Raw genomic sequence first — 26100 nt, 5'->3', positions numbered from 1 at the left:
AAACCTCTACTAGTTCACTTTAGTGTTTGAAATCCTAAATATGCTTCCTTTGTCTGTGAAGAGATAGAAGCTTAAACTTTGGATGACAGAACCTACAAAAGGCAAAAAGATAGGCCCATATGGAGTATATTAATATTTGTTCTACTATAAAATAGTTCAGTGGGAAAGAAAAATGAGACTTTTCTAGCCCGAGAGGCCTATTAAATTCCAACAAAGTATTTGTTAATATAATTCAGAAAGAATAAAGCAAAACCATTTCTAAATGAAAATTTTAATTCCCTCTTTTAGGCACCGATTGTTTCATATTCAAAATTAGTTTGCTAAGAATGTTTCTAAACTCCTAGCAGTACTAAATACCATGGGAAATTCTTGTGAACATTTGTGGAAAACCTGACTGTGTCTGTTCTTTAACGTGGAAGAGGCAAAATGTTTCCCTTCAGTGGTAGAATGATGAATTCTCAACTCGTAAAGGTGAAAATATAAATATCAGGATTTTACCCACTGTATAATGCTCATAATCTTCCAAGCACAGTGCTAGTCACTGTACAAAAGAAATAGAAGATATTGTCCCTGCCCTGCACAGGCTTCTCTTAGCTGTGGGAAATGAGATTTAAATGCATGAAATAATTAGAGAGGAGCTGAAGACTTAACCTCCTTATAACAGTAAGTTATAAGCATCTTCCCATGTACCTTCAGAATCAAACTTTACACTTATGCATGATTTCATTCTTTAAAAGTACTTTAGTAGGTTTGGGGTGGGGGTGGTTTAAAAGGGAAGATCAGAGTATACACTATATCTAATGAGAAGCTTGAATTAATATTAGTAAATATGAAACTTCCCTTAGCAAAATAGTAATACTTACACTTGTTTATTTAAAAATATTTATTTATTTGGCTGCACCAGGTCTTAGTTGTGGCATTTGGGATCTAGTTCCCTGACCAGGGATCAAACCCAGGTCCCCCCCTGCACTGGGAGCACAGAGTGTTAGCCACTGGACCACCAGGGAAGTCCCGCATACTTCTTATTAATATAATTTTGAAAGCAGAAGTCTCTAGTTTTTATTGCTGCCTTTTCAGTAGGCAGTGTTTTGTTTTGTTTTTTCATTTTATGAAAGTGGAAAGTAAAATTGAAAGCCACTCAGTAGTGTCCAACTCTTTGTGACCCCATGGATTGTTGGTCTGCCAGGCTCCTTTGTGAATGGAATTCTCCAGGCAAGAATACTGGATTGGTTAGCCATTCCCTTCTCCAGGGAGTCTTCCCAACCCAGGGATCAAACCTGGGTCTCCCACATTGAAGGCAGGTTCCACCAGGGAAGCCATTTTATACTTACATGCCAATTGCACCATCTTACATTTCCAAGGATGTTCATGTTTTGTCAAGAAAAAATATTCTCAGCAAAGCCCAAGCCCAACTTAAATGAGCAAATGAATGACTCTCATAATAAAATTAATAATCCGAATATTGAATAATGAATTTCCTAAGAAGTGTTTCTGTTTCATAAATAATAGTTCATTTGTTTTGAGGTCTGTGTTGGTACATGAACATGGTCACAGCACAAATGGAGATTAAGAGTAAACATCTTCCATTTTTCATCTAGTAGAACATGCTTGGGGCAGAAATATGGTCCATGGACGTCCTAACAGAAACAACATCTTAATTGGCAATGTCTTAGTTCTGAAGTCACATTCACATGATTCATTGTCATTATTTTAACTACAAAGATAAATGAATAAATGTTTTCACAGAAGGAAAGTATTTGTAAACCTTTTAAATCACCACATATGTCACATACAAAGGGAAAAGGAAGAAAAGGGAAGATAAGATCAACGTGCAGAACACTGTAGAAACGTCACAGAGCTCTTCATCGTTAGAGCAGAGTCTGGATTTCTCCTCTGCTGCTTATTTTGTGACTTTACTCAAGTTCCGTAACATCTCTGGCTTTATTTTTTTCCCTCCCTCAGAGGATAGTGAGGAGGACTAAGCTAATAGTATACAGCGCTTTGTAGAACTAGCACGCGTTCAGTCGTGTCCAACTCTTTGCAGCCCTGTGAATTGTAGCCCACCAGGCTCCTCTGTCCATAGAATTTTCCAGGCAAGAATACTGGAGCAGGTTGCCATTTCCTACTCCAAATTATGATTAGAGAGACAAGCATAATCCCTGACTGTCCTGGGCAAAGCAGGAGTAGAGTGACTGCAGTGATCACTCAGATCCCTTCTTGCATTTCCAGTAGTTGGTTTTGTGAATTCCCACTCCTCTGATAAAGATGATTTGTTACAAAGCATTGTTGTACATAGTTAGTAATGTATATGCTAATATTAAAATTATCTGGCAACTAAGACAGTATTTGATATTAATGTCCATAATTGCTACTAAGGTAATATTAAGTTCAGTTGGCTTTTATGGGTTAGCGAGAGAACCCAGGCAACACATAAAGTGTTATTTTCCTAAAGAATTGTGTTCTAAGTCCAAATAGCTAATTTTGAATTAGTCTGTTTTTATGTTAGAAAGTATCTGTTTTTGCATTTGTTCAGCCTAAAACAATCTCCTTCAGGTTCCCAGGTGCATTCTGTATTCTAATATCTCTGTATTTTACCTAAAAGTCTGTATTTACCTATTTCTGCCACAGTGTGACTTGTTATTTCACACTGTTCAGCTTTATCTCCTCCTGATCTATGACTTTTGAGAGGAAAAGAGTACCGATTCTCTTGTATATAAGCCAGTGTATCTCCTTATCACCTAAGTTGTTCATTCTGAAAATTTTCTTTCTCTTGACAATTCCCTTCATGAGGTTTGGTGCTCTAGCTACTTTTTCAATATATATATAGAGAGAGAGGGAGAGAGAAGCATATATATATATGAGTTTACAAAATGGTAATAGCAAATACTTATATAACATATATTCTGAGCCATGCACTCTACTAGGCACTTCAGGTACATGAGCTCACTGAATACTCACCACAACCCAGTGAGGTAAGTTATAACTAGTTTCCACTTACAGATGAGGCAGTTGATGTGGAGAATTTGACCGACTGGTCCAAGTCCACACGGCAGGATGGATTCTGGATCCAGTGCTGCTGCTGCTGCTAAGTCACGTCAGTCGTGTCCGACTCTGTGTGACCCCATAGACAGCACCCAACAGGCTCCTCTGTCCCTGGGATTCTCCAGGCAAGAACACTGGAGTGGGTTGCCATTTCCTTCTCCAATGCATGAAAGTGAAAAGTGAAAGTGAAGTTGCTCAGTCATGTCCGACTCTTAGTGACCCCATGAACTGCAGCCTACCATGCTCCTCCATCCATGGGATTCTCCAGGCAAGAGTACTGGAGTGGGGTGCCATTGCCTTCTCCGTGAACACTGCTAACCACTGTATTTTACAAGAATACATTTGACACTGTTTTGCTCTTAGTAAGCACCATAGTATTTAGGATGTAGTTTTTGGAAGATTTACAGCCGCCTCTTCTCTCTGGTTTCGTTAGCTCTTCATACTTCTTCCAGTCTGGTGTTCTGCCTCTAAAGGTCATTCATTCCACAGAGTTTACTTAGGATCTGTGCCTACTGAAGTTAAGTAGGAATCCAGGCAGGGACATAAATATATCCCAAGAGAAGGACTCAGTGCTATGGAATTTCAGCAGTGGGAGGTTATTTTTCTAGTTGGGGAGGGAAGCTTTATTTTAATTTTTATTTATTTATTTTTTTTTGCCACGCCATGAGGCATATGTGGTCTTAGTTCCCCAACCAGAGATCGAACCCATGCCCGCTGTGTTGGAAACTCCCAGTGTTAATGGCTGGACTGCTATGGAAGTTCCAGGGAAGTTTTATAATGGATAAAATTTTGTTTCTTGCAATCCACAGAAAATGCCATTTCAGCAAAAGGGAGTTGTTATTGTTCAGTCACTAAATTGTATCCAACTCTTTGCAACTGCATGGACTGCAGTTTGCTAGACTTCCCTGTCCTTCACTGAATAAATGAGAAAACTCAGGATTAGGCGATAGTAATAGTTGTCAGAAATAGTAAGAAAATTTACAGAAAAGGTAAGAATGTTTCTGGAGCAAAGAGTTTATGGATGGCAATAATGAAAAATAAGGTTGAAAATTTCAGATTATGATAAGATCATAAAAGGTATTGAAGTCCAGACTAAAGAGTGCAGTTTATTCTACAGAATGAAGATTTTCAACAGTTTTCCCATTCCCAACAAACTCCAGAGGTGTGATACATTGCTCAGACGCAGCATCATGTAACATGGAAGGGCTTGAGCTTTGATTTCCCCACTCATTGCCTGTATCAGGTTGATTAAAAGTAATTTCTCATCTGTTTTCGCATCTGTAAAAAGAGGCCAAGGTTAGACGTCTACCCTTCCCTGTCCCCAGTAGTGTCTTATTATTATAATATCATCATCTCTTGTGGCTGTGGACTATTGGGGCAGGAAGTATCAGGTTATCCATGAGAGGATCAGAACCTGGTGGAATCTAGTGCTGAATCTCTTTCATGATTCTAATACCAACTCATTCTTCTAAGTAAGGACAATGTCGCCATATGGTGGCAATGTGGCCATAATTGAAATCCCAGGATAACCACCCAATCAGTTCCGTTCAGTGGCTCAGTCGTGTCCGACTCTTTGCAACCCCATGAACCGCAGCATGCCAGGCCTCCCTGTCTATCACCATCTCCCGGAGTTTACCCAAACTCACGTCCATTGAGTCGGTGATGCCATCCAACCATCTCATCCTCTGTTGTCCCCTTTTCCTACCCTCAATCTTTCTCAGCATCAGGGTCTTTTCAAATGAGTCAGCTCTTCACATCAGGTGGCCAAAGTTTTGGAGTTTCAGCTTCAACATCAGGCCTTCCAATGAACACCCAGGACTGATCTCCTTTAGGATGGACTGGTTGGATCTCCTTGCAGTCAAGGGACTCTCAATCGCTGAGCAAGTTAATTGACTTAGCCTTGAGCAAGTTACTTAATTCCTTGGGGGAGTCTTATTGTTCTTGCCTATAAAATGAGGATAATGTTTCTTCTTTTCACAGTAGTTATAATGTTTAAATACCTGGCACATAGTAGGCCCCTATTGTATGGTGCAGTTATGTCTTTTTTTAATTATGAAAGTGAAAGTTGCTCAGTCGTGTCCGACTCTCTCCGACCCCATGTAGTGTATAGTCCTTGGAATTCTCTAGGCCAGAATACTGGAATGGGAAGCCTTTCCCTTTTCCAGGAGATATTCAACCCCAGGATTGAACCCAGATCTGCATTGCAGGCGGATTCTTTATCGGCTGAGCCACAGGGAAGCCCAAGAATACTGGAGTGACTAGCCTATCCCTTCTCCAGGGGATCTTCCTGACCCAGGAATCATACCAGGGTCTCCTGCATTGCAGGTGGATTCTTTACCAATTGAGCTATCAGGGAAGCCTTTAATTATGACATGAAGTCAAATCCTATTCCCAGATGTCATCTCAAAGGAAAGAGCTAAGCAATGAAGAGGTTTTAACAGGTTGTCTGATTTCACGCACATTTTCCCTCCTTCATCAGGATTTAAATCCACCAGGTTCCAACGGGCCAGTAAGGATCCCTGAATTCTTTCTGCGTGCCTCTCCCGCCCCTGTCTGTTCGTGGGCTCCTGTCTGTCAGCTTGGGTTGAGTGGAAACTGAAGAGAATGATAAAGGAAATGTAAAGGAAGACCTGTAGTTCATGGAGTTAATCTTTCTAGTTGTAAAAATATCTAGTTTAACTTTAGGAGTCGATTAATATAGTGAAAGAGGGAAGTTGAAACAGGTGATTTTTTGAGATTCCTTTTTTAGCCCCGTATGCTCAGTCACTCAGTAGTGTCTGACTCTCTGTGACCCCATGAACTGTATCCCTCCAGGCTCCTCTCTCTGTGGAATTTCCCAGGCAAGAATATTGGAGTGGGTTGCCATTGCTTACTCCAGGGGATCCTCCTGACCCAGGGATCAAATCTGGGACTTCAGTCCTGGGATTACCTTTTTTGTGATACAGTACTGTATTATGCTATTATAGCTTAGATTATAGGATCTTAAAATTGAGACACTTTCCCAAATCCATATTTATGATTCATTCTCTGGAGAGGTATAATTGGGCTCCAGGCCAGTAAACAAAGAAGGTGAGAAACAACTGCCTGCCTCATTAGAGGCATGACATGCCAGAGCCCCGTGGAGCAAGACATTCAGAAAGAGAGCTCTTTTCCATCCTGTCAAGCCTGATGCTGTTAGGACCAGAGAAGCTGAGCCTTCTTTTTCTAGTGTTCTGGTTAAGGATATTACTCCTGTGCAGAGGAATTTTCACAACATCTGCTTTAAAAAAAATCTTATAACACAGCTATGTAAAAGCACTGACTTGAAAAGCATAAAAACTATCTTTAAAGAAGTTTGTGAGAATGAAATCTTGGTTGGCTATGACCCTGGGATATTCAGCCAGACAATATTGACCTGAGTGATTCAATAATTAAAATTTTTTTCCTATTTAAAAAAATAGATGTTTAGCACCATTCTTCTTTTTTATCTTAAAAAATAAGTGTCTGTGTTAGTTCTGCATAACAAAGCTAATCAAACTTGTGATTTTTGTACCATATAGGGAAATATGTAAAAGCAGAAAGTAAAGATTGTTGCATTTTTTAGAAGGGGTGTTTAAAGGAAGTCAAAAAATGATGAGACTATCATTCAGTATTTGAAGTAAAAAGACAAAATTGATTTTATTGCTCATCATTGTAAAGAAACTAAGCTGGGAGCAGGCAAAACCTCTGTAAGCAGAGCAACTATTGGTCTTTTATAGGGTTTCAGGGATGCATGGAGTTCAGGGATGGGCAGATGTCCAGAAGCTTGAGTAGACGGACCTCCTCTATTGAGGTCTGGATACTTGGGTGTGAACACTATTGTTAGTTGGTCCTCAAAGGTGTATTTATTGGACCCAATGTATTCCTAATTACCTACTTCAGGAGCAAGGACTATCATTGATTGACTTCCTTCTAAATGCTTTCAATAAGGCAAGTTGTTTATTGATTGAATGAACATAAAACGAGTTCTGGTGCCTTCTTGTTACCATAGCCAAAGAACAGTCTTTTCCTGGAAGTGTGGGAACTTTTACTTTCTCAGTCTCCACTTTGTTCCTCACTCAGTCAAGGCTGCATGGTATCATTAAGGATAATCCAGAACTTCACTTTTGTTGTCAATTCTTCCTCAAAGTAGTGTATCTGATTTTCAATTTGAGTCCGTCGGAATCAGAGGAAGGGTCTTTGAATTATTTATTGAAACATCTGATGGGACAGTGCCTGGGTTGAAACATTTCAGACATTGGATAATAAACATTAAATATGAGATAAACAAGACTAATTAGAAGGAACTTCTAATTGTAAGAAGGAACTTCCCTGGTGAATCAGTGGTAAAGAATCCACTTACCAGTGCAGAGACTCAGGAGATATGGGTTCGGTCCCTGAGTTGAAAAGATCCCCTGGAGAAGGAAATGGCAAGCTGCTCCAGTATTCTTGCCTGGAAAATTTCGTGGACAGAAGAGCCTGGCGGGTTATGATCCATGGGGTCACAAAAGAGTCAGACTTGATGTAGCAACTACACAAGAAGGGACTAGAATGTATTTCACTACCATAACCTGAGATTTTTCAGACCTGACCAAGAAAACACATCCCAATGATTTCCTTGGTCTCCAGACTGCCTTTTCTTTTAGCTTAGATACAGATTGTTTGATTTCACTTGTAACATTAATTTGGGTATAATATGAAGTGTCAGCCATCATTCTGCTTGGTCAAAGGAAAGTCCAACACCGTTCTTTTATCTGTAACAATAGCTGTTACTTTGAAGGACTTGGTTGGCAGCTGTTTACTCTGTGTGCTCATCTCTTTGCTCTGAGAATCTTGAGTTAATAATCAGCCTCTGTGAGTCATCTGCTTTGGGAAGTGCTCTGGAGAACTTCAATTGAGGTTCCCTATGGTGTTACTTTCCAGCTCTGTGTAAAGGTCTATTCCATTTTTTCCCCCCAGAGAACAGAAGAGTATGTTGCTAGTTCAGGCTCATTCAGAGATTATGTATTATTCATCATCATAGACTCAGCATCCAGTCCCTCTCTGGTACAGTAAATATTTATAAAATGAATATTCAGCTTTATATTATTCTTGGATTATTTTTGGCATTTCAGTTATGTTTCTTCATTTAGAGTCTGATCTCACTGAAAGCAATAACCATGTCTTATTCTTCTCTTGCTGCTCCAGAAAGCTCATCACAGTGTTTTCTGTGTTAGATATAGATAAATATTTGTTAAATTGGATTCAGGATATATTGAGTGTACTTTGTTTGGGTAATAAGGCAAATACTTGACAAGATTCCTCATCTAAAAGAGAGAATAAATCCATTGGAGTGGTGAAATATGTACATAAAATTACTTGAAGATGATGCTATTTTTAAAGAAGTATTAAATGTTTAGCAAATACAAATAAAATATTCTGTAATTGACTACTTAAATGTTATAACTAGGTTTTTTGGAAACAGCTTAACCACTTAATTAGAATGTTAAACTTTATTGCTTTTAATGGATTTTTAAATTTTATTTTATATTGGAGTATAGTTGGTTTACAATATTATGTTAGTTTCTGGTATACAGCAAAGTGATTCAGTTATACATATATCTATTCTTTTTCAGATTCTTTTCTCATATAGGTTATTAGAGTATTGAGTTGAGTTTGCTGTGCTATACAGTAGGTCCTTGTTGGTTATCTTTTTTATATATAGTAGCGTGTATATGTTAATCCCAACCTCCTAATTTATCCCCTTCCCCCCCTTCCCCTTTGATATGATGTTTGTTTTCTAATTCTGTGAGTCTGTTTCTGTTTTGTAAATAAGTTCATTTGTATCATCTTTTTGATTCCACATATAAGTGGTATATTTGTCTTTCTCTGACTTACTTCCCTTAGTATGATAATCTCTAGTTGCATCCGTGTTGCTGCAAATGGCGTTAGTTCATTATTCGTATGGCTGAGTAGTCTTCCGTTGTTTATAGGTACTACGTCCTCTTAATCTGTTCATCTGTCAGTGGACATTTAGGTTGCTTTCATGTCTTGGCTACTGTAAGTAGTGCTTATGTGAATATTGGGGTGCATGTAATCCGTTCAGTTATGCTTTTCTACAGGTACATGTCCAGGAATGGGGTTGCAAGGTCATATAGTAGCTCTATGTTTTTGTTTTTAAGGAATCTCCATACTGTTCTCCATAGTGGTTGTACCAGTTTACATTCCCACCAACAGTGTGGAGGGTTTCCTTTTCACAGACCCTCTCTGTATCTTTTGATGATGACCATTCTGACTGGTGTAAGGTGAAACCTCATTGTAGTTTTGATTTGCATTTCTCTAATAATTAACAGTGTTGAGCCTCTTTTAGGTGCTTCTTGGTCATCTGTATGTCTTCTTTGGAGAAATGTCTATTTAGCTCTTCTGTCCATTTTTTTTTTTTGAGGTGTATAAGCTGTTTGTATATTTTGGAGATTAACCCCTTGTCAGTTGCATCATTTGCAAGTATTTTCTTCCATTCCATGAGTTGTCTTTTCATTTTGTTTATGGTTTCCTTTGCTGTGCAAAAACATTTAATTAGGTCCCATTTGTTTATTTTTGTTTGTATTTCCATTACTGTAGGAGACAGATACAAAAAATATTGCTTCAGTTCATATCAAAGAGTGTTCTGCCTCTGTTTTCCTCTAGGAGATTTATAGTATTTGGTCTTACGTTTAGGTCTTTAATCCATTTTCAGTTTATCTTGGTGTATGGTGTTGCAGACTGTTCCTTCTTTTACATGTAGCCGTCCACTCTTCACAGCACCACTTTATTGGAGAGACTGTCTTGTCTCCCTTGTATATTCTTGCCTTCTGTGTAGTAGATTAAGTGACCATAGGTACATAGGTTTGTTTCTGGGCTCTCTGTCCTATTTCATTGATCTGTATGTCTGTTTTTGTGCCAGTACCATAATGTTCTGATTACTGTGTCTTTGTCTTATAGGTTGGAGTCAGGGAGTCTGACAGTCCAAAATCCGCATACTCTTAGGTCACCACTGTAAATATTTTGGTGTGCTATTTTAAAAAATTATTTCCCAGATTTGAGTAATGTATTAGAAAGGCATTCAATAAATATTAATAGTTTTAAGTGATTGAACATTCCTTTTTCCACTGAAATGTTTCTATGGGCCACAAAGTCTTCCTATTTGAAAAGGGAAGGTATAGAAGCAAAGCCATCTTCAGGCTACAGGCAGAGGGTGAGGAAGGAACACTTGAGGTGTTCAAGACTTAATCTCTGCTGATTGCATATTTTCCTAATATTCTTTGGATATTAGCATCTTTAAAATAATTTTATTTAGCATGTAGTTCAGTTCAGTTTAGTCACTGAGTTGTGTCTGAGTCTGTGACCCCATGGACTACAGCACGTCAGGCTTCCCTCTCCCTCACTATCTCCTGGAGTTTGCTCAAGTTCATGTCCACTGAGTCGGTGATGCCATCCAACCATCTCATCCTGTCGTCCCCTTCTCTTCCTGCCTTTAATTATCCCTGGCATCAGCATCTTTTCCAATGAGTCAGCTCTTTGCATCAGGTGGCCAAAGTATTGGAGCTTCAGTGTCAATCCTTCCAATGAATATTCCAGGTTGATTTCCTTTAGGATTGACTGGTTTGATCTCCTTGCTATCCAACTGGACTCTCAAAGAATCTTCTCTAGCACCACAGTTCAAAAGTATCAATTTTTCAGCACTTTTAGACTTCTTTATGGTCCAACTGTTACATCCGTACATGACTACTAGAAAAACCATAGCTTTGGCTATACAGACCTTTGTTGGCAAAGTGATGTCTCTGCTTTTTAATATGCTGTCTAGGTTTGTTATTGCTTTTCTTCCAGGGAGCAAGCATCTTAATTTTGTGGCTGTAGTCACCATCTACAGTGATTTTGGAGCCCAAGAAAATAAATTCTGTCAGTTTCCATTGTTTCCCCATCTATTTGCCATGAAGTGATGGGGCTGGATGCCATGATCTTAGATTTTTGAATGTTGAGTTTTAAGCCAACTTTTTCACTCTCCTCTCTTACCCTCATCAAGAGGCTCTTTAGTGTCTCTTTGCTTTCTGCCATTAGAAAGGTGGTATCATTTGCATATCTGAGCTTGTTGATATTTTTCCTGGCAATCTTGATTCTAGCTTGCAATTTATCCACCCTGGCATTTCACATGATTGGGAACACGTGTACACCTGTGGTGGATTCATGTTGATATATGGCAAAACCAATACAATATTGTAAATTAAAAAAAAAGTTAAATAAGCAGGGTGACAATATACAGCCTTGACGTAGTCTTTTCCCAATTTGGAACCCATCCATTGTTCCATATCCAGTTCTAACTGTTGCTTCTTGACCTGCATACAGGTTTCTCAGGAGGAAGCATGTAGTAGGCAGTCAATAACTGTTAATTTCCTCTAGCAGTTTGTATGTTTTATTTCTATCTTTTATTATTATTATTATTATTATTAAACTAAGAAACATCTTATTTAGTTGGAATTTCTGCTGGATTTTCAGGTTATCATTTCATAATATTAAGTGACCTTAGCTATCACTGGTCTTTGCATGATTGGAACGGAATAACATGGTCACATGACCAGTGGCAAGAATCACTGGGTTAGAGTTAATGTGCTGTGTGCTGTGCTTAGTCACTCAGTCATGTCCGACTCTTTGCAACCCCATGGACTGTAGCCCACCAAGCTCCTCTGTTCATGGGGATTCTCCAGTCAAGAATACTGGAGTGGGTTGCCATGCCCTCCTCCAGGGGATCTTCCCAACCCAGGGATCAAGCCCAGGTCTCTGCATTGCAGGCGGATTCTTTACCATCTGAGCCACCAGGGAGGCCTGATGCTTTGTCAAAAATTAAGTATTTAAAAAAAAAGTTCAACTGTATATTAATTATTGAATAGATAAACAACAATGACATGTACATGATATAAAAAATAATAATACAATGACCACCAGGACACTCACTAGTCAACTTGAGAATCAGGAACTACCAGTAACCTAGTACCTACACCTTTTAAAGCTACCTCCGTGTTCCTTCCTCCTCCTCAAAGCAAACTATTCATTCAGAATTGTATAGCTAATGAGTGTTTGCTCTTCCCTATGATTTAATGCATTTATTTGAATGCCTAAAAATATGCTTTTAGTTTTACATGGTTTTGAAACTTGTAAAAAATAGAATCATAGTGAATTTGTGCTAAGTGATTTTCTTCTTTTGCTCAGCATTGTGTTTGAGATTCATTCATATGTGTACCTATGATTCACCTATTTTAGTTGGATCAAACCCACATCTCTTGCGCCTCTTGCATTAGCAAGCAGATTCTTTACCACTGAGCCACCTGGGAAGCCTTAGATCGTAATTTTTTGCTATTAAAAACCAAGGCTGTGAGTATTGTTATCTTGTCTCCTGAACTCATTCTAAGGGTTTCTTTTGGATAGAAGAAAGGTCCTTCCATTTTAAGAAGGTCTTAACCATTTTTGTGCCATGGACTTCTTGAAAAGTTTTGGTGACTATTATGGTCTCCTTCTTAAAATAAGTTTCCTTCATTTCCTGCCTTCCCTTACCTCTCACCTCACAAAAATAATTTAGGCCAAAGAAAAAATGCTTTTATCTGTCTGTCAGGAGTAGATTGAATTCCTGTTGACTAATAATCCTAAATTATTCTTAGCAGACATTTAAATATTATATTTTAATGAGTAGCATTTCCAGTCTGAAAACTGGATTAAGGAAGCACATTTTTATAGGGAAAATGAATTCTGCTTTTGTAAGTTACGGCTTAGGAAGAAATGTACTAATTTGCTATTCCTCGTGTTTATTTGTATCATATTTCTAAGCATTCCTCTCCCAAAGAAATCATCTTTCTTCACATGATACACAAGGCTGTTACTGGCAATGGGGCATTGAGGGGATGCTCATGGATGAGAATGTTGATTCTAGCTCAGAAAAGGAACTGGCCAAGGAAATCAATTGTCCAAAGCAAATATATATTCTTGTGTTTTATATATTTATTTAGATTCCAAATAATACACCTAGAACATGCATAACTAGCTGGGGCTACAGATTTGCCTTTTCAGGAGGTATATTTACCCAAAGAAGTTATGCATATTTCATAAAAACAAACAGACCATGTAAAAATACAGTCAACGCTTGGTTATGTTTTTGATGTGTTTTCCCAGTAAAAGAGCATACATTCCTTATCATTTAGTTTGAAAATAAAACATGTTGCATTAAGAAGTATCTGATACTTACTGTGATTTTAATGATTCATTTATACACAGTGTTCCAAGAAACACTGATATCCTTTGTTAACTTGCCAAAAACGATAAGTTTAAAGCTGCTTGAACTTTAAGTCATCACAATACCTTTTAAAAGAAACTTTATGGAGCACTGTTACCACTATTTAATAATAGTTTCTTTAGGTATTCAATTATGTGGTATTGATTTTTATTTACCTTAATTATTAATTATTTATTTGCTTTAGAAGGAAATTTGTCTCCAGCTTCAGCAGAGCATTAATAAAATTAGGCATGGTAGAGAGTACATTCCAAGAGAAAGGAACTTAATGTGAAACAATACTTTTTTTTTTTCTATTTTAAACAGAGACTTTAGCTTCATTTGTAATAACTTTTAGTTAAAACACAGAAAATTTTAAATTTCATTCTTTCTCTCCATTGCCGCCTTCTGTTACTGTGCTCTATTTTTCTCATGGTATCTATCATCTTTTAATATACTGTGTTATTTATTTGTGCTTTTAAATTTTTTATTTGTTTCTTCCCTCTGGAATGTTAGCTGTGAAAGGGCAAGAATATTTGTTTATTTGTATGTGGTACCTGACCCATAGTAGATGCTCAATAAATATTTGTTGAACAAACAAACCAATAAACAAATATCAAACAACTTATGCACTGAAAAAAAAAAGAAATTGCATGGGAAGAGAACTTAAATTCAATTATGAGACTTAAGAATGTGGGAGAGGCGGAGGAAGAAACGCTAAGGTAAGGAGAGCGATCCCTATGTGGTTTATGACCACAGATTTCTTACCTTTGTACTTTAGAACAGACCATGGAGACATCAATTTACTCATTTTAAAGAAGTCCAAACTAAGGCTTAGAAAGGTGAGAAGTCATGCTTCTATTCCAAATTACCTTTTAAATAAAGGTGGTAAATTCTGAGACAATGTAACAATTCGTGATCAATGATGATGGTGTTAATATTTATTGAGTGCTTATTATGTTCCAAACATTTGCTTAACCCTTTATAGCTCACTTAATTTCTGCAACTAGCCTGTGAGTCTCCTTTTAGAGATGAGGAGAACTAATACTTAGAGGCTTTTTCACTTGTTGATAGCAACACAGTTACTCAGTGTGGCACCCCACTCCAGTACTCTTGCCTGGAAAATCCCATGGACGGAGGAGCCTGGTAGGCTGCAGTCCATGGGTCGCTAAGAGTTGGACACGACTGAGCGACTTCACTTTCACTTTTTACTTTTATGCATTGGAGAAGGAAATGGCAACCCACTCCAGTGTTCTTGCCTGGAGAATCCCAGGGACAGGGGAGCCTGGTGGGCTGTCGTCTCTGGGGTCACACAGAGTCGGATATGACTGAAGTGACTTAGCAGCAGCAGCAGCAGAACCTCTTCAATACCAGCCATTGGTTTCAGGCTTATCATGTACAAGTGTTTTGCTGGAAACCAAGAGATCAAATAGAAAGAAGACGTGGTTTTCCCCTTCTGGGGAGTTACATATTAGACCCCTGGAATGTAACAGCAAGATGTACATATTAGATCAGTAGCTTTCAAATGTTTTTGACCTCAGTAAGAAATATGTTTGTATTTCAATAAGTACACTCACATTTATCCTGGAGGAGGGCATGGCAACCCACTCCAGTATTCTTACCTGGAGAATCCTGTGGGCAGAGGAGCCTGAAGGGCTATGGTCCATGGTGTCGCAATGAGTAGGACATGACTGAAGCGACTGAGCAAGCATGCACACACACACACACATTTATATGGTTTTAAAACATATAATTTCATAACTGAAATTAAAGTTTTATGAAATATCCTTACTGTGTGCTGTACATGCTAGTACTTTTTTCTTACATGCTGATACTTTCTATTCTATTTCATTATATTCATTTTATTCTATTCACTGTTTTAAGACCAGTCACATTAAATTTGCTTCATAGCCCATCACCTATTGAAACAGGATATTTTATGTATATTAACAAAAGAGATTTTATGTGTTAGGGGGGATAAAGTGCTCACTACTGATAGTCCTCCAGAGCTCATGTAACTGTTTCTTCTGTTATTTATCTCTGTATTGTACTTGCACTGCTAATTTTGCTCTATCAATTTAAACAAATATTTATGGACCCACACTTATGGTAGTGAGGATTTAGCTATCTAACTCCATGCTTTATTTCCCCAACTTTGAACCTCCTAATGCAGTAATGCCCAATTTTTATTTTTATATAATAAATATTGTTTATATTCTATGGCTGTAAATATCGTTGATCACAAAGCCACATTGTGTATTACAATACATTTCCTTTCTTTTTATCTCTCTTTAATTTTTTCTGGAGATAATTGCCCTGTTTTTTCACTTTCATAGCTTTCTGTATGCATGTTTGCTCAGTTGCTTCAGTCATGTACAACTCTGTGCAACCCTGTGGACCATAGCCCACCAGGCTCCTCTGTCCAAGGGATTCTCCAGGCAAGAATACTAGAGTGGGTTGCCATGCCCTCCTCAGCTTTCTGTATACCTATCTTTAATTTTTTCCCAAATGTTCCATCATATCTATCATCCACCTATAATTAGTCCCTTCCCCCAAACTCTGTTATATCAGGTAATTTACCAGCTTGCCTTTTTCCTGGAGACTCCACTTCCAGAGGCCTCCAACCTCCAGCTCTGTCTGGATTCTCTTCCCAGCCTACTGTGTCTGTCTCTCTCTGGAGCTTTCGCTCACTCTCTCTTTGGTTGGCACTTCTATTATTTGGCTCTCAGGTTTTTCTCTCTATTAAAAAAATATATATTTATTTATTTGGCTGCTCCAGGTCTTATTTGCAGGATATAGGATCTTTAGTTGTGGCATGTGAGATCTGGTTCCCTGACCAGGTATCAAGCCCAGGCCCCCTGCCCTGAGATCATGGAGTCTCAGCCTGTGGACCTCCAAGGAAGCTTCTCAGGTCTTTCTCTTTCTTGGTTCTCTCCTTCATTTTGCATCAACACATTTTCAAGAAAATTCCAAAGGGAACAGGGGAGAATTTTCCTGAGTACCGCCATGTCTTATGATACCTCTGGTTTACCCTCAACCCTCGGTTGATAAATTGGGTGCAGGTTTACAGCGAAATATTCTCTCAGGATTTTGAAGGTATCGCTAGCTTTTCTCCTACTGCAGTTGTTGAAAAGTCAGATTCTTGTTTCTTCGTATATGACCTAGTTTCTTTTAAATCCTAGTGAATAGTTTTTATGTTCTTTCTGTGTGTCCAGCACTGTTCTAAGTGCTCTGCATTATTTAATGCTCATGTTATTATCTCTGTGAGAGAGGGATTGTTTTCTGTATTCTACAGAAAGGCAACTGAGGCATGGAGAGGCTAAGTAGCTTGGCAGTGGGAGAGGGTGGTTGACTGGGCACTTTACTGTTGGAGGATTGGGGCAGGGGTGGTTGGCTGTTTCACAGGAACCCTCCAATTCTGAACATCTAACCTCCTCTCTGGGGAGTTAGACTCCTGCCTGTTCCTTGGAACAAAATGAAGGTCTGAAGGAATCCCACTGTTAACTGTGCGTGCATGCTAAGTTGCTGCAGTCATGTCCGACTCTTTGCAACTCTATGGACTGTAGCCTGCCAGGCCCCTCTATCCATGCGATTCTCCAGGCAAGAATACTAGAGTGGGTTGCCATGCCCTCCTCTGGGGGATCTTCCTGACCCAGGGATCAAACCCACTTTCTTAAGTCTCCTGCATTGGCAGGCAGGTTCTTTATCACTAGTGCCAGCTGGGGAGCCCTTCGGTTGTATGACCTAAGTGTTAATTTAGCCATTCTTGAGGCAGTAAACATTTTAGGTTATTTCCAATTTTTGACCTTTACAGCAGTGATGCAGTGAGTTGAAACGATAGTGGTTTGGCAAAATGTGCAGTCCTACTAAAGTTAAGGCTCACGGTAGTTTCAGGGAGGCCAGAAGAAAAGGCAAAGATACATGTGACAAGTTGAAGAAAAGCTCAGATTTATTTATTTGGTTTTTTTGGCTGTTCTGGGTCTCCTTGCTGCCTGGGCTTTTCTCTAGTCGCAGTGCACGGGCTTCTCATATTAATGGCTTTTCTTGTTGCAGAGCACAGGCTCTAGGTGTGTGGGCTTCGGTAGCTGCAGCTTCTGGGCCCAGTAGTTGTGGCTCCTGGGCTCTAGAACGCAGGCTCAGTAGTGGTGGCGCACAGGCTTATCTGTTCTGCAGCTTGTGGAATCTTCCTGGACCAGGGATCGAACCCATGTCTCTTGCATTGGTAGGCAGATTCTTTACCACTGAACCACCAGGGAAGCCCGAAAAACTTCATTAATTGCAGAGACATATAGTATTTCTTTCTGGTGAAAAGAAAACCTTCTTGTCAATTAACTCTTTCTCCTAGACACATATTGTTCCTTTCAGAGAGCCGTGGCCTAGGCTAATGGCCGTATTTACTGGGCTGGGACTGTCCAGGTGACAGGAATAACCTTTGATGTTCTTTTTTAGGTGTTTACCTTGCTGTGGATCGCTGACTGGATGGTGCATCATTTCTGGAGGAAAGGAAAGGACCCGGATAGCTTCTCCATCCCCTATCTGACGGCACTGGGTGATCTGCTTGGGACAGCCTTGTTAGCCTTAAGTTTTCATTTTCTCTGGCTTATTGGAGATCGAGATGGAGATGTTGGGGACTAATAAATCCTACAAGCTACTCTCAAGTAACCAAGAAGGAAAACACAAGACAACCACTTATGACTCTTTTTCACAATTTTTAATTCGATAGTTTGACTTCTGCCAGGGTAATCTTCAGTTGGCCCTGATTCCATTAAATGGCCTTAACACTTTTTTTTTTTTAAGGAATTTGTGTTGAAATGAGAATGAACAGTATTTGTGCTGCTTTTCATAGAATAAATGATAATTTGACATAGACATAGACACAAGCTCAAGCTCTGAAATTGATTAACTAGAAAGGAATATAGGATGTTTACAATGAATAATTTTAGAACCACAGACGTAGCCGAAATGTACTGTCTTACTGTTTAACTTATAATGCCAAGAGTTCTGGTTTCATCTTTCTTGTCTCACAGATGTATTTGTTCTGCAAAGCAGACTTTAAAATGAAAGGGGCCCAAGCAACCTTGTTTTAACTATGCCCACCTCTCTGCCAGCTGAGGACCCATTTACCAATTTGTTTGCTCCTAACCTGACCTCAATATGTTCTACTGAGTATGAGATAAACTCACTTTTATCTGCTTGTATGAATTTCTCTGTGCCAATGCTAATTTTATTTCAACCTTGAAAGTTCTCTGCAGGCTACCCTTTAAACACAGAATTGCCTTTAGTGAAAGCAATGGGTCATTTTTGATGATTGATTTATTGAAAGAAGGTTGATCTTTTTCAGAAGACTTACTAGTCCAAAATGCTGCACTACATTTGTAGATCAAGGTGGTGTGAGAAATTGTGTGTGTGTGTGCGGCGTGCGAAAGAGAGACAGAAGCTGTTGATGGAGTGCTGACTCTTGGCTTGCTGATGGCAAAGACCACAGCGGGATATTAGCATTCTGTAGTTATTCTTTTAGCACATTTTACTGACATGCTTTTGTCATGTGGTGTAAAAATTTTGCTCTTGCCCAGAATATAGTATTTGTTAGCTACATTATAATTAATACTTCCCTCATAATTTTTTTAAAAGGTACCATTTAATATAATCAAGATATCATCAGATTTAGAATGAACAAATGGTTCATTTGTTTTTCTTAAGAGGTCTGTTGAAACTTGCAGACTTACCATTTTAAAGGAGGAGCTGGTGGTTTGCTTCAGTTATTGTTCCTGCCTGTCTGCACAGGCTCACGTCTGCATGGGACACTATCAGGTACACTGCTGTGTTTCTCAAATATTTTCCTAAAACTCTGATCTGTATTCCAAACACTTGACCAACATCTTAGTTATTCAATAGGTAAGCATTGTTTATGTTACATATATTTTGAAGAATACAGTGGAATCTCTCAAGATCGTCAGATATTTAATAATCTGAGTGATAAAGGGAAGAAGAAATGCACATTGACTTTGATCATCATGGTTTAAATTGTGAGTTAGTGTTAACATTATATAAATAGTAGGTTGTTTGTATATATATTGAGGGAAGTGTTATCAAGCTCTTTAAAATAAAGGGACTGTGGTTTAGAGGTATATATTTTGCTTATTTTAAAACTTTTAATTATTCCATTCTTCTGCCTTATAATGAAGTTGTAAGGCAGAGAACTGAACTAATTATAGGACTTCTCCTTTGGAGATTTATAATGTCATGTAGTGAACATTCTGCAAAATTTTTTATTTAAAAAAATCCGTAAGTAATTTCTTTGATTTTGTTATAAAGCACTTGTAAATTATTTGTATTTGGGCTGTATAATTCATAAGCATTTATACTTCCCAATGATTTCTGTTTTCATTTTTTTACCTAAAAAATGCACAGCAAATCACATTTTTTAAGTATTTACCAACAGCTTTAGTTCATTACATATTCCAAAGCACATTCAAATACATCATGTTATTTAGTTCTCACAACAGTACATGTGAAATAGGTCAGATAGGTATTCCTATCTCTATTTTACAGCAGAAGGAAACAAAAATCAGCCAAGTTACCTTTTAGCTACAAAGGGCCCCAAATTGTGATTTAGTCTAGATCGTCAATCTCCTAAGCCAGTCCTTTTTCTGTGACCCTCCAAATGTACCAAGGGTATACAACTTGTCAACTATGAGGAAATCAACCACAGAAACAAGATCTTCTAAAGTAGAATAGAGTATTGCTACATCTTTCCAACTTCAGACAGGGAAATCTTCCTTTAATATATCTTACTGGTAAATATAGCTAATTCTAAAATTATTCATGTTCCTAAGACCAAGGAAATCAAAGATAAACGAAAATGTTAGAAGAAAGAACAATGCCTTATTTCATAGAATATTTAATTGCCTTCCCAAATCTAGCCGTTTTCCATAGATGCTAATAAATAACTAGAATGACCGATTTGAGTTGTGTCCTCTTTCTTTTTCGCTACCCAATCTTTGTTACAGCAACAAAATGTCTAAAAGACATGAAATGGGGAAAAAAATAAAGACTTGGAAAAATCAGAAGAGAATGTATATATGTTGTTTATGAGCATAATAAATTGGGCTCTGACCATACATAGACCTCCACTTAACTGCTTTACCACTTTTCACTCATAAGTACTGTTTTCACTATTCAGTTTACACTTCTTGGCCCATCAATTTGTACATCCTCAACTATCTCCTTCATTCCTGTTGGACAGCCCTGGTTAAATACAGTCAGCTGAATTAATTTATAAAACATTTAAATTCTTTTAAATTTTTTTACTGTTTTTTGAAAGCCTTTACATAAGTATAGAACGAATAAGATAATTTTGCCTACCCACAAAATGCATTTATTATAGTTGTATGTAAAGCAAATTAACAAAGTTTATTTTTACACCACGTAAGTTTGCTTTCTGAACTTCCTCCTCTCACTAATTTATCAGGCACTTTATTTAAACACAGATAATCTTTTCAAAGACTTTATTTTTGCCCACCAATCGCTTTTTATTCTTTAAGAAATAAAGTTTCTTAGAACCTAATAAAATAGAAACTGTTAGTAATGTGTCTTCTGGGAGACCCTGAAAATTCTATGGCATAGACTATCAATGATGTAGCCAAATGAAGTACATTTTTAGGGGTCTTTCAGTAATTGGGTTTCCTTGCCTTTTAATACAGCTCTTGTATAGCATACCCATTTATAATTGGCATCTGCCATCTCTGAATTGTTGTAAACTCAAATAATAAAATTTAAGACATATTTACCCAGCCTTGTTGTACTTACTTCTTGATAAACTAGATGAACATTGAGCCTTGTAGAACTCACCCAGAAGAGAATGTATATATGTTGTTTATGAGCGTAATAAATTGGGCTCTGACCATACATAGACCTCCACTTTACTGCTTTACCACTTTTCACTCTTAAGTACTGTTTTCACTATTCAGTTTACATTTCTTGGCCCATCAATTTGTACATCCTCAACTATCTCCTTCATTCCTGTTGGACAGCTCTGGTTAAATAACAGCTCTCTGCCGATGCTTTCCCTGCACTTGAACAGCTGAGCATGGTTCATGAAGAACACACCACAAATCTATAAATTCATAACCTCAGACGTCAAGCTAACCCTCAGCGGCCCAGAAGCCTCCTGTATTTCTCTAATCACTTCACTCTTTGAGAGATCAGGCTTTTGTCCCCACCACTCTACTGAAAGTATACTGTTGAGGTCACCAAAGATCTCCATGTTGCAAATCTAGTGCTTAATTCTCAGTAAGAATCCTCATCTTGTTGTTGTTCAGTCATTAAGTCGTGTCTGACTCTTTGTGACCCCATGGACTGACCCCAGTCAGGCTCCCCTGTCCTTCACTATCTCCCAGAGCTTGCTGAAACTCATGTCCATTGAGTTGGTGATGCTATCTAACCATCTTATCCTCTGCCACCCCCTTCTCCTAAATAACATCATGTTATTTAGTTCTCACAACAGTACATGTGAAATAGGTCAGATAGGTATTCCCATCATCAGGGTCTTTTCCAACGAGTTGGTTCTTCATATCAGGTGGCCAAATTATTGGAGCTTCAGCTTCACCATCAGTCCTTCCAGTGAATATTCAGAGTTGAATTCCTTATCTTCATCTTAGTTTCTAAAGGTATTTGACAGAGTCTCCTCCTTTCTTGAAATACTTTCTTCACTTGACTTAATTAAAAAAAAAAAATCTGCTTTTGTTTTCCTTTCTGCGTTGCTGGAAGCCTCATCTTCATCTTGCTGGTGGTTCCTCCACCTCTTAACCTCTAAGCGTTGGAATGCCCTGCAGCTCGGTTTTTATTACCATTTCTCTTATTTTTTATCCCTGGGTGACCTTGCCTGATTGTTTCAAATGACATCTGTACCTATTATTCCTAAAGAAATTTTTAAAATGCCTACAGACAAATGAAAATTAAAACACCACAATCCAAAACCTATTGATGTGGCAAAAGCAGCTCTAAGAGGAAAGTTTATAGCGATACAGTCTTACCTCAGGATACAAGAAAAATCTCAAGGAAACCACCTCACCAAACACAAAGCAAAGTAGAGAAAAAAGAACAAACAAAATCAGAAGTTTGTAGAAGGAAGGAAATCATAAAGATCAGAGCAGAATAAACAGAGATGAAGAAAAATAATGAAAATGATCAATGAAACTAAAAGCTGGTTCTTTGAAAAGATAAACAAGACTGATAAACCCTCAGGCAGAGACTCGTCAAGGAAAAAAAGGAAAGGACTCAATAAAAATAAGGAGAAGTTACCATGGAGACCACAGAAATACAAAGGCTCCTGAGAGACTATTACAAGCAACTATATGCCAAAAAAATGGACAACCTGGAAGAAATAGACAAATACTTACTTAGAAAGATACAATCTCTCAAGACTGAACCAGGAAGAAATAGAAAATATGAACAGATCAATCAGAAGAACTGAAATTGAAAACTACCAACAAACAAAATCTAGGACTTAACGGCTTCTCTAAATCAAACATTTGGAGAAAAGTTAACACCTGTCCTTCTGAAACTTCTGAAATACCTATCCTCTCCAAAAAATTGCAGAGGAAGGAACACTCCCAAACTCAATCAATGAGGCCACCATCACCCTGATACCAAAATCAAAGATACCACCAAAAAAAAAAAAAAAAAATAGGCCAGTATCACTGATGAACATAGAGGCAAAAAATCTTCAATAAAATAGAGCAAACTGAATCTAACTACATTAAAACGATCACACACAATGGGCAAGTGGGACTCATCCCAGGGATGAAAGGATGCTTCACTACATGCAGACCGATGTGATACGCCACACTAACAAATTGAAGAATAGAAATCATATCATCTCAATAGGTGGAGGAAAAGCTTTTGACAAAATTCAACATTATGATAAAGACTTGTTAGAAGGTGGGCATAGAAGAAACCTCATATTATTTCATGTTGGTCTTAGCAAAGAAGCATTTTGCTGTGATGGAATAAACACATTGATTTTGTGTGTCATAGATGTTAGAATGTCTTCCGAGTCCCAAGGCTACATCATGTTTCCTAAGAATACTATGGAACAAACATCTTCAACTCATTGGGTTGTCTTTTGAGTAGTAGGAGTTCTTCATATATAAATTTTCTATGAGATTTGAGCTTAGCAAATATTGGAGAAATTGCCAATTTTATTTTTTAATCTAAATTTAAAAAATTTTATTGAGATATATTTGACATGACATTCTATTAGTTTCTGGTTGTTATATAGCACAATAATTCCATATATGTATATATTATAAAAATGATCACCCCAACAAGTCTAGTTACTATCTGTACCCACACTTAGTTACAATTTTTTCTCCTGATGACTAGAACTTTTAAGGCTCATCTTGTTCATCTCCTGCCCAGTGTTAGAATTAGCAATTTCTCCAAGGAGCCCTCATTCCTTTTATTGGAAAAGAGTATTAGAAACCACTCTCTAGGCACTAGGTGTATTCATTGCTACTGGGAAGTGGTTGCTTCCAGGCCCTCTCAGCTAAGAGAGCAGGGAAACATGTGTGTGTATGCTAACCTATGCATCTACATATACATGTAAATATTTCTATATGTAGCCATCTATATATTAAGATAAACATGAGCTCATACTGATGTCTCCAACTCTGTTACTGTGAGGGTTACTCTAGCCTCTTCCTCTTGCTTATCCATAAGTTCCAACAATGAGAAGCCTGGCTCACCATCTGCTATGTTTTTACTTAATTGTTCAGTTCCAATACACATGTGTTGGGGTATCAGAACTGTTAACACACACCAGTGTTCTTGCCTGGAGAATCCCCACGGACAGAGGAACCTGGAGGGCTGCATTCCCTGGAGCTGCAAAGAGTTGGACTCCACTGAGTGACTCAGCACAGCAGAACAGGGCAGAAGACCTAACTGACTCATCTTGGATCTGGGGGCATCCAGTCAGCCAAGGCCAATAAAGTCAGGAAAGTGAAAGTGAAGTTGCTCAGTCGTGTCCAACTCTTTGCGACCCCATAGACTGTAGCCTACCAGGCCCCTCTGTCCATGGGATTTTCCAGGCAATAGTACTGGAGTGGATTGCCATTTCCTTCTCCAGGGGATCTTCCCAACCCAGGGCTCGAACCCGGGTCTTCTGCATTGTAGACAGACGCTTTACCGTCTGAGCCACCAGGGAAGCCCACCAGGCTCTTTGGTCCATGGGATTCTCCAGGCATGAATACTGGAGTGGGTTGCCATTTCCTTCTCCAGGGATCTTCCTGACCCAGGGATCAAACCCAGGTCTCCTGCATTGTAGGCAGACGCTTTACCATCTGAGCTACCAGGGAAGCCCAATAAAGTCAGGGGTCCCAGGTAATTGGTTGCCTGTATAAGCCCTCTTAGAGGGCAGAGGAGAGGACTGGCATCTCTAGGGTATACACCAAGCCAACCTTCACATCCCAGGTAAGGTGACCTGAAAAGTTATTTTATCATCATATATGATCAGGAAGCAACCTTTTCCTTATACTGTGTGTGACTATAACTTGGTACCTTAGGAAGTAAAAGTTGCAAGGTAAAGTTATATAACATAGAGATCTAAGAGCCTAAAAATAGCCTGCTACACACAGAATATGCATAGAAAACACTTGGATTTTTTTAAAGGGTAAATTTCCAGTTGTCCCTAGGAAGTAGGATATTCTTAGATTGAATACAGCAACTTTCTTTTCCCCTCATATCAAAAGAAGTTTCTGTCAGGTAAAACCACAGAGAACAGAAACAGCTGCAGGAACGAGAAGTAAATGGATTCAGTCTAAATCTTGGTCAAGTTAACCTGTATTCCGTGAGAAACTCTGGGCCCAGGGCTGTGCTGATATTAAAATAGCATTTGAGTTCAGTCTACTTCATGGTGGGCTTCCCAGGTGGTGCTAGTGGCAAAGAACCTGTCTGCCAATGCAAGAGACTTAAGAGAGACAGCTTCGATCCCTGGGTCGGGAGGATCCCCTGGAGGAGAAAATGGCAACTCCAGCATACTTGCCCTGGACAGAGGAGCCTGGCAGGCTACAGTCGGCGGGGTCACAAATAGTCGGACACAACTGAAGCGACTTTGCACGCATGCACTATTTTGTAGTGATGGTAAAACTAAAGGCTGGAAAGGTGATTTCCTGTTTTGCTTTTTGTTATTCTGTTTTTCCACAAAGGCAGTAGTCAGGTAGCTTTGAGATGTAGATTTCCTCTGTCTTGCCTTTCTCCTCCTCTTGGTGAATCAACAGCTGATTGTTCTATCAGTGCTGGGGTGTTAGTGTCATACACAGTGTGAATGTGTGCACTGATGTGAGTGTGTGTGTGTATTGTTTGTAACTGTCAAATCTGGACTTGATGCTATGATTTGCACATGATGGTATACATCATATATGATGATATACATCATATAAGGCACCAAGAAAGTAGCTTAAACTGCTTAAAGTGAAAGTTAGGGGCTCAGTTGTGTCCAACTCTTTGCGACCCCATGGACTGTAGCCCATCAGGCTCCTATGTCCATGGAATTCTCCAGGCAAGAATACTGGAGTGTGTTGCCATGCCCTCCTCCAGGGAATCTTCCCAACCCAGGGATCCAACTCAGGTCTCCTGCATTGCGGAAGATTCTTTACCATCTGAGCCACCAGGGAGGCCCTAGTATTACCTAAGGTTTGTTAAATAGTTCCTCTCAAAAGGTCATCATTTGAACAGGGGCTTTTGTTGCTGTAGCAGATGAATAGATAATACATGATATATACATTCAT

General features: G+C 38.6%; 1 protein-coding gene across 2 annotated transcripts in view; it reads left to right on the top strand.

Annotated features, from left to right (window-relative positions):
- SLC41A2 (solute carrier family 41 member 2) overlaps window positions 1–20886 on the top strand; it is a 145019-nt gene extending 124133 nt beyond the window's left edge. For both annotated transcript variants that reach the window (XM_068969965.1, XM_068969963.1), the window contains exon 11: window positions 17762–20886. In XM_068969965.1, the coding sequence (XP_068826066.1) occupies window positions 17762–17947 (186 nt within the window). In that variant the 3' untranslated portion in view covers window positions 17948–20886. The remainder of the gene's footprint in view (window positions 1–17761) is intronic.
- Window positions 20887–26100: the final 5214 nt, after the last annotated feature.

This window comes from Capricornis sumatraensis, chromosome 4 (assembly GCF_032405125.1).
Source record: "Capricornis sumatraensis isolate serow.1 chromosome 4, serow.2, whole genome shotgun sequence".
Classification (NCBI taxonomy): domain Eukaryota; kingdom Metazoa; phylum Chordata; class Mammalia; order Artiodactyla; family Bovidae; genus Capricornis; species Capricornis sumatraensis.
This window is presented reverse-complemented; position numbering and strand designations above follow the sequence as displayed.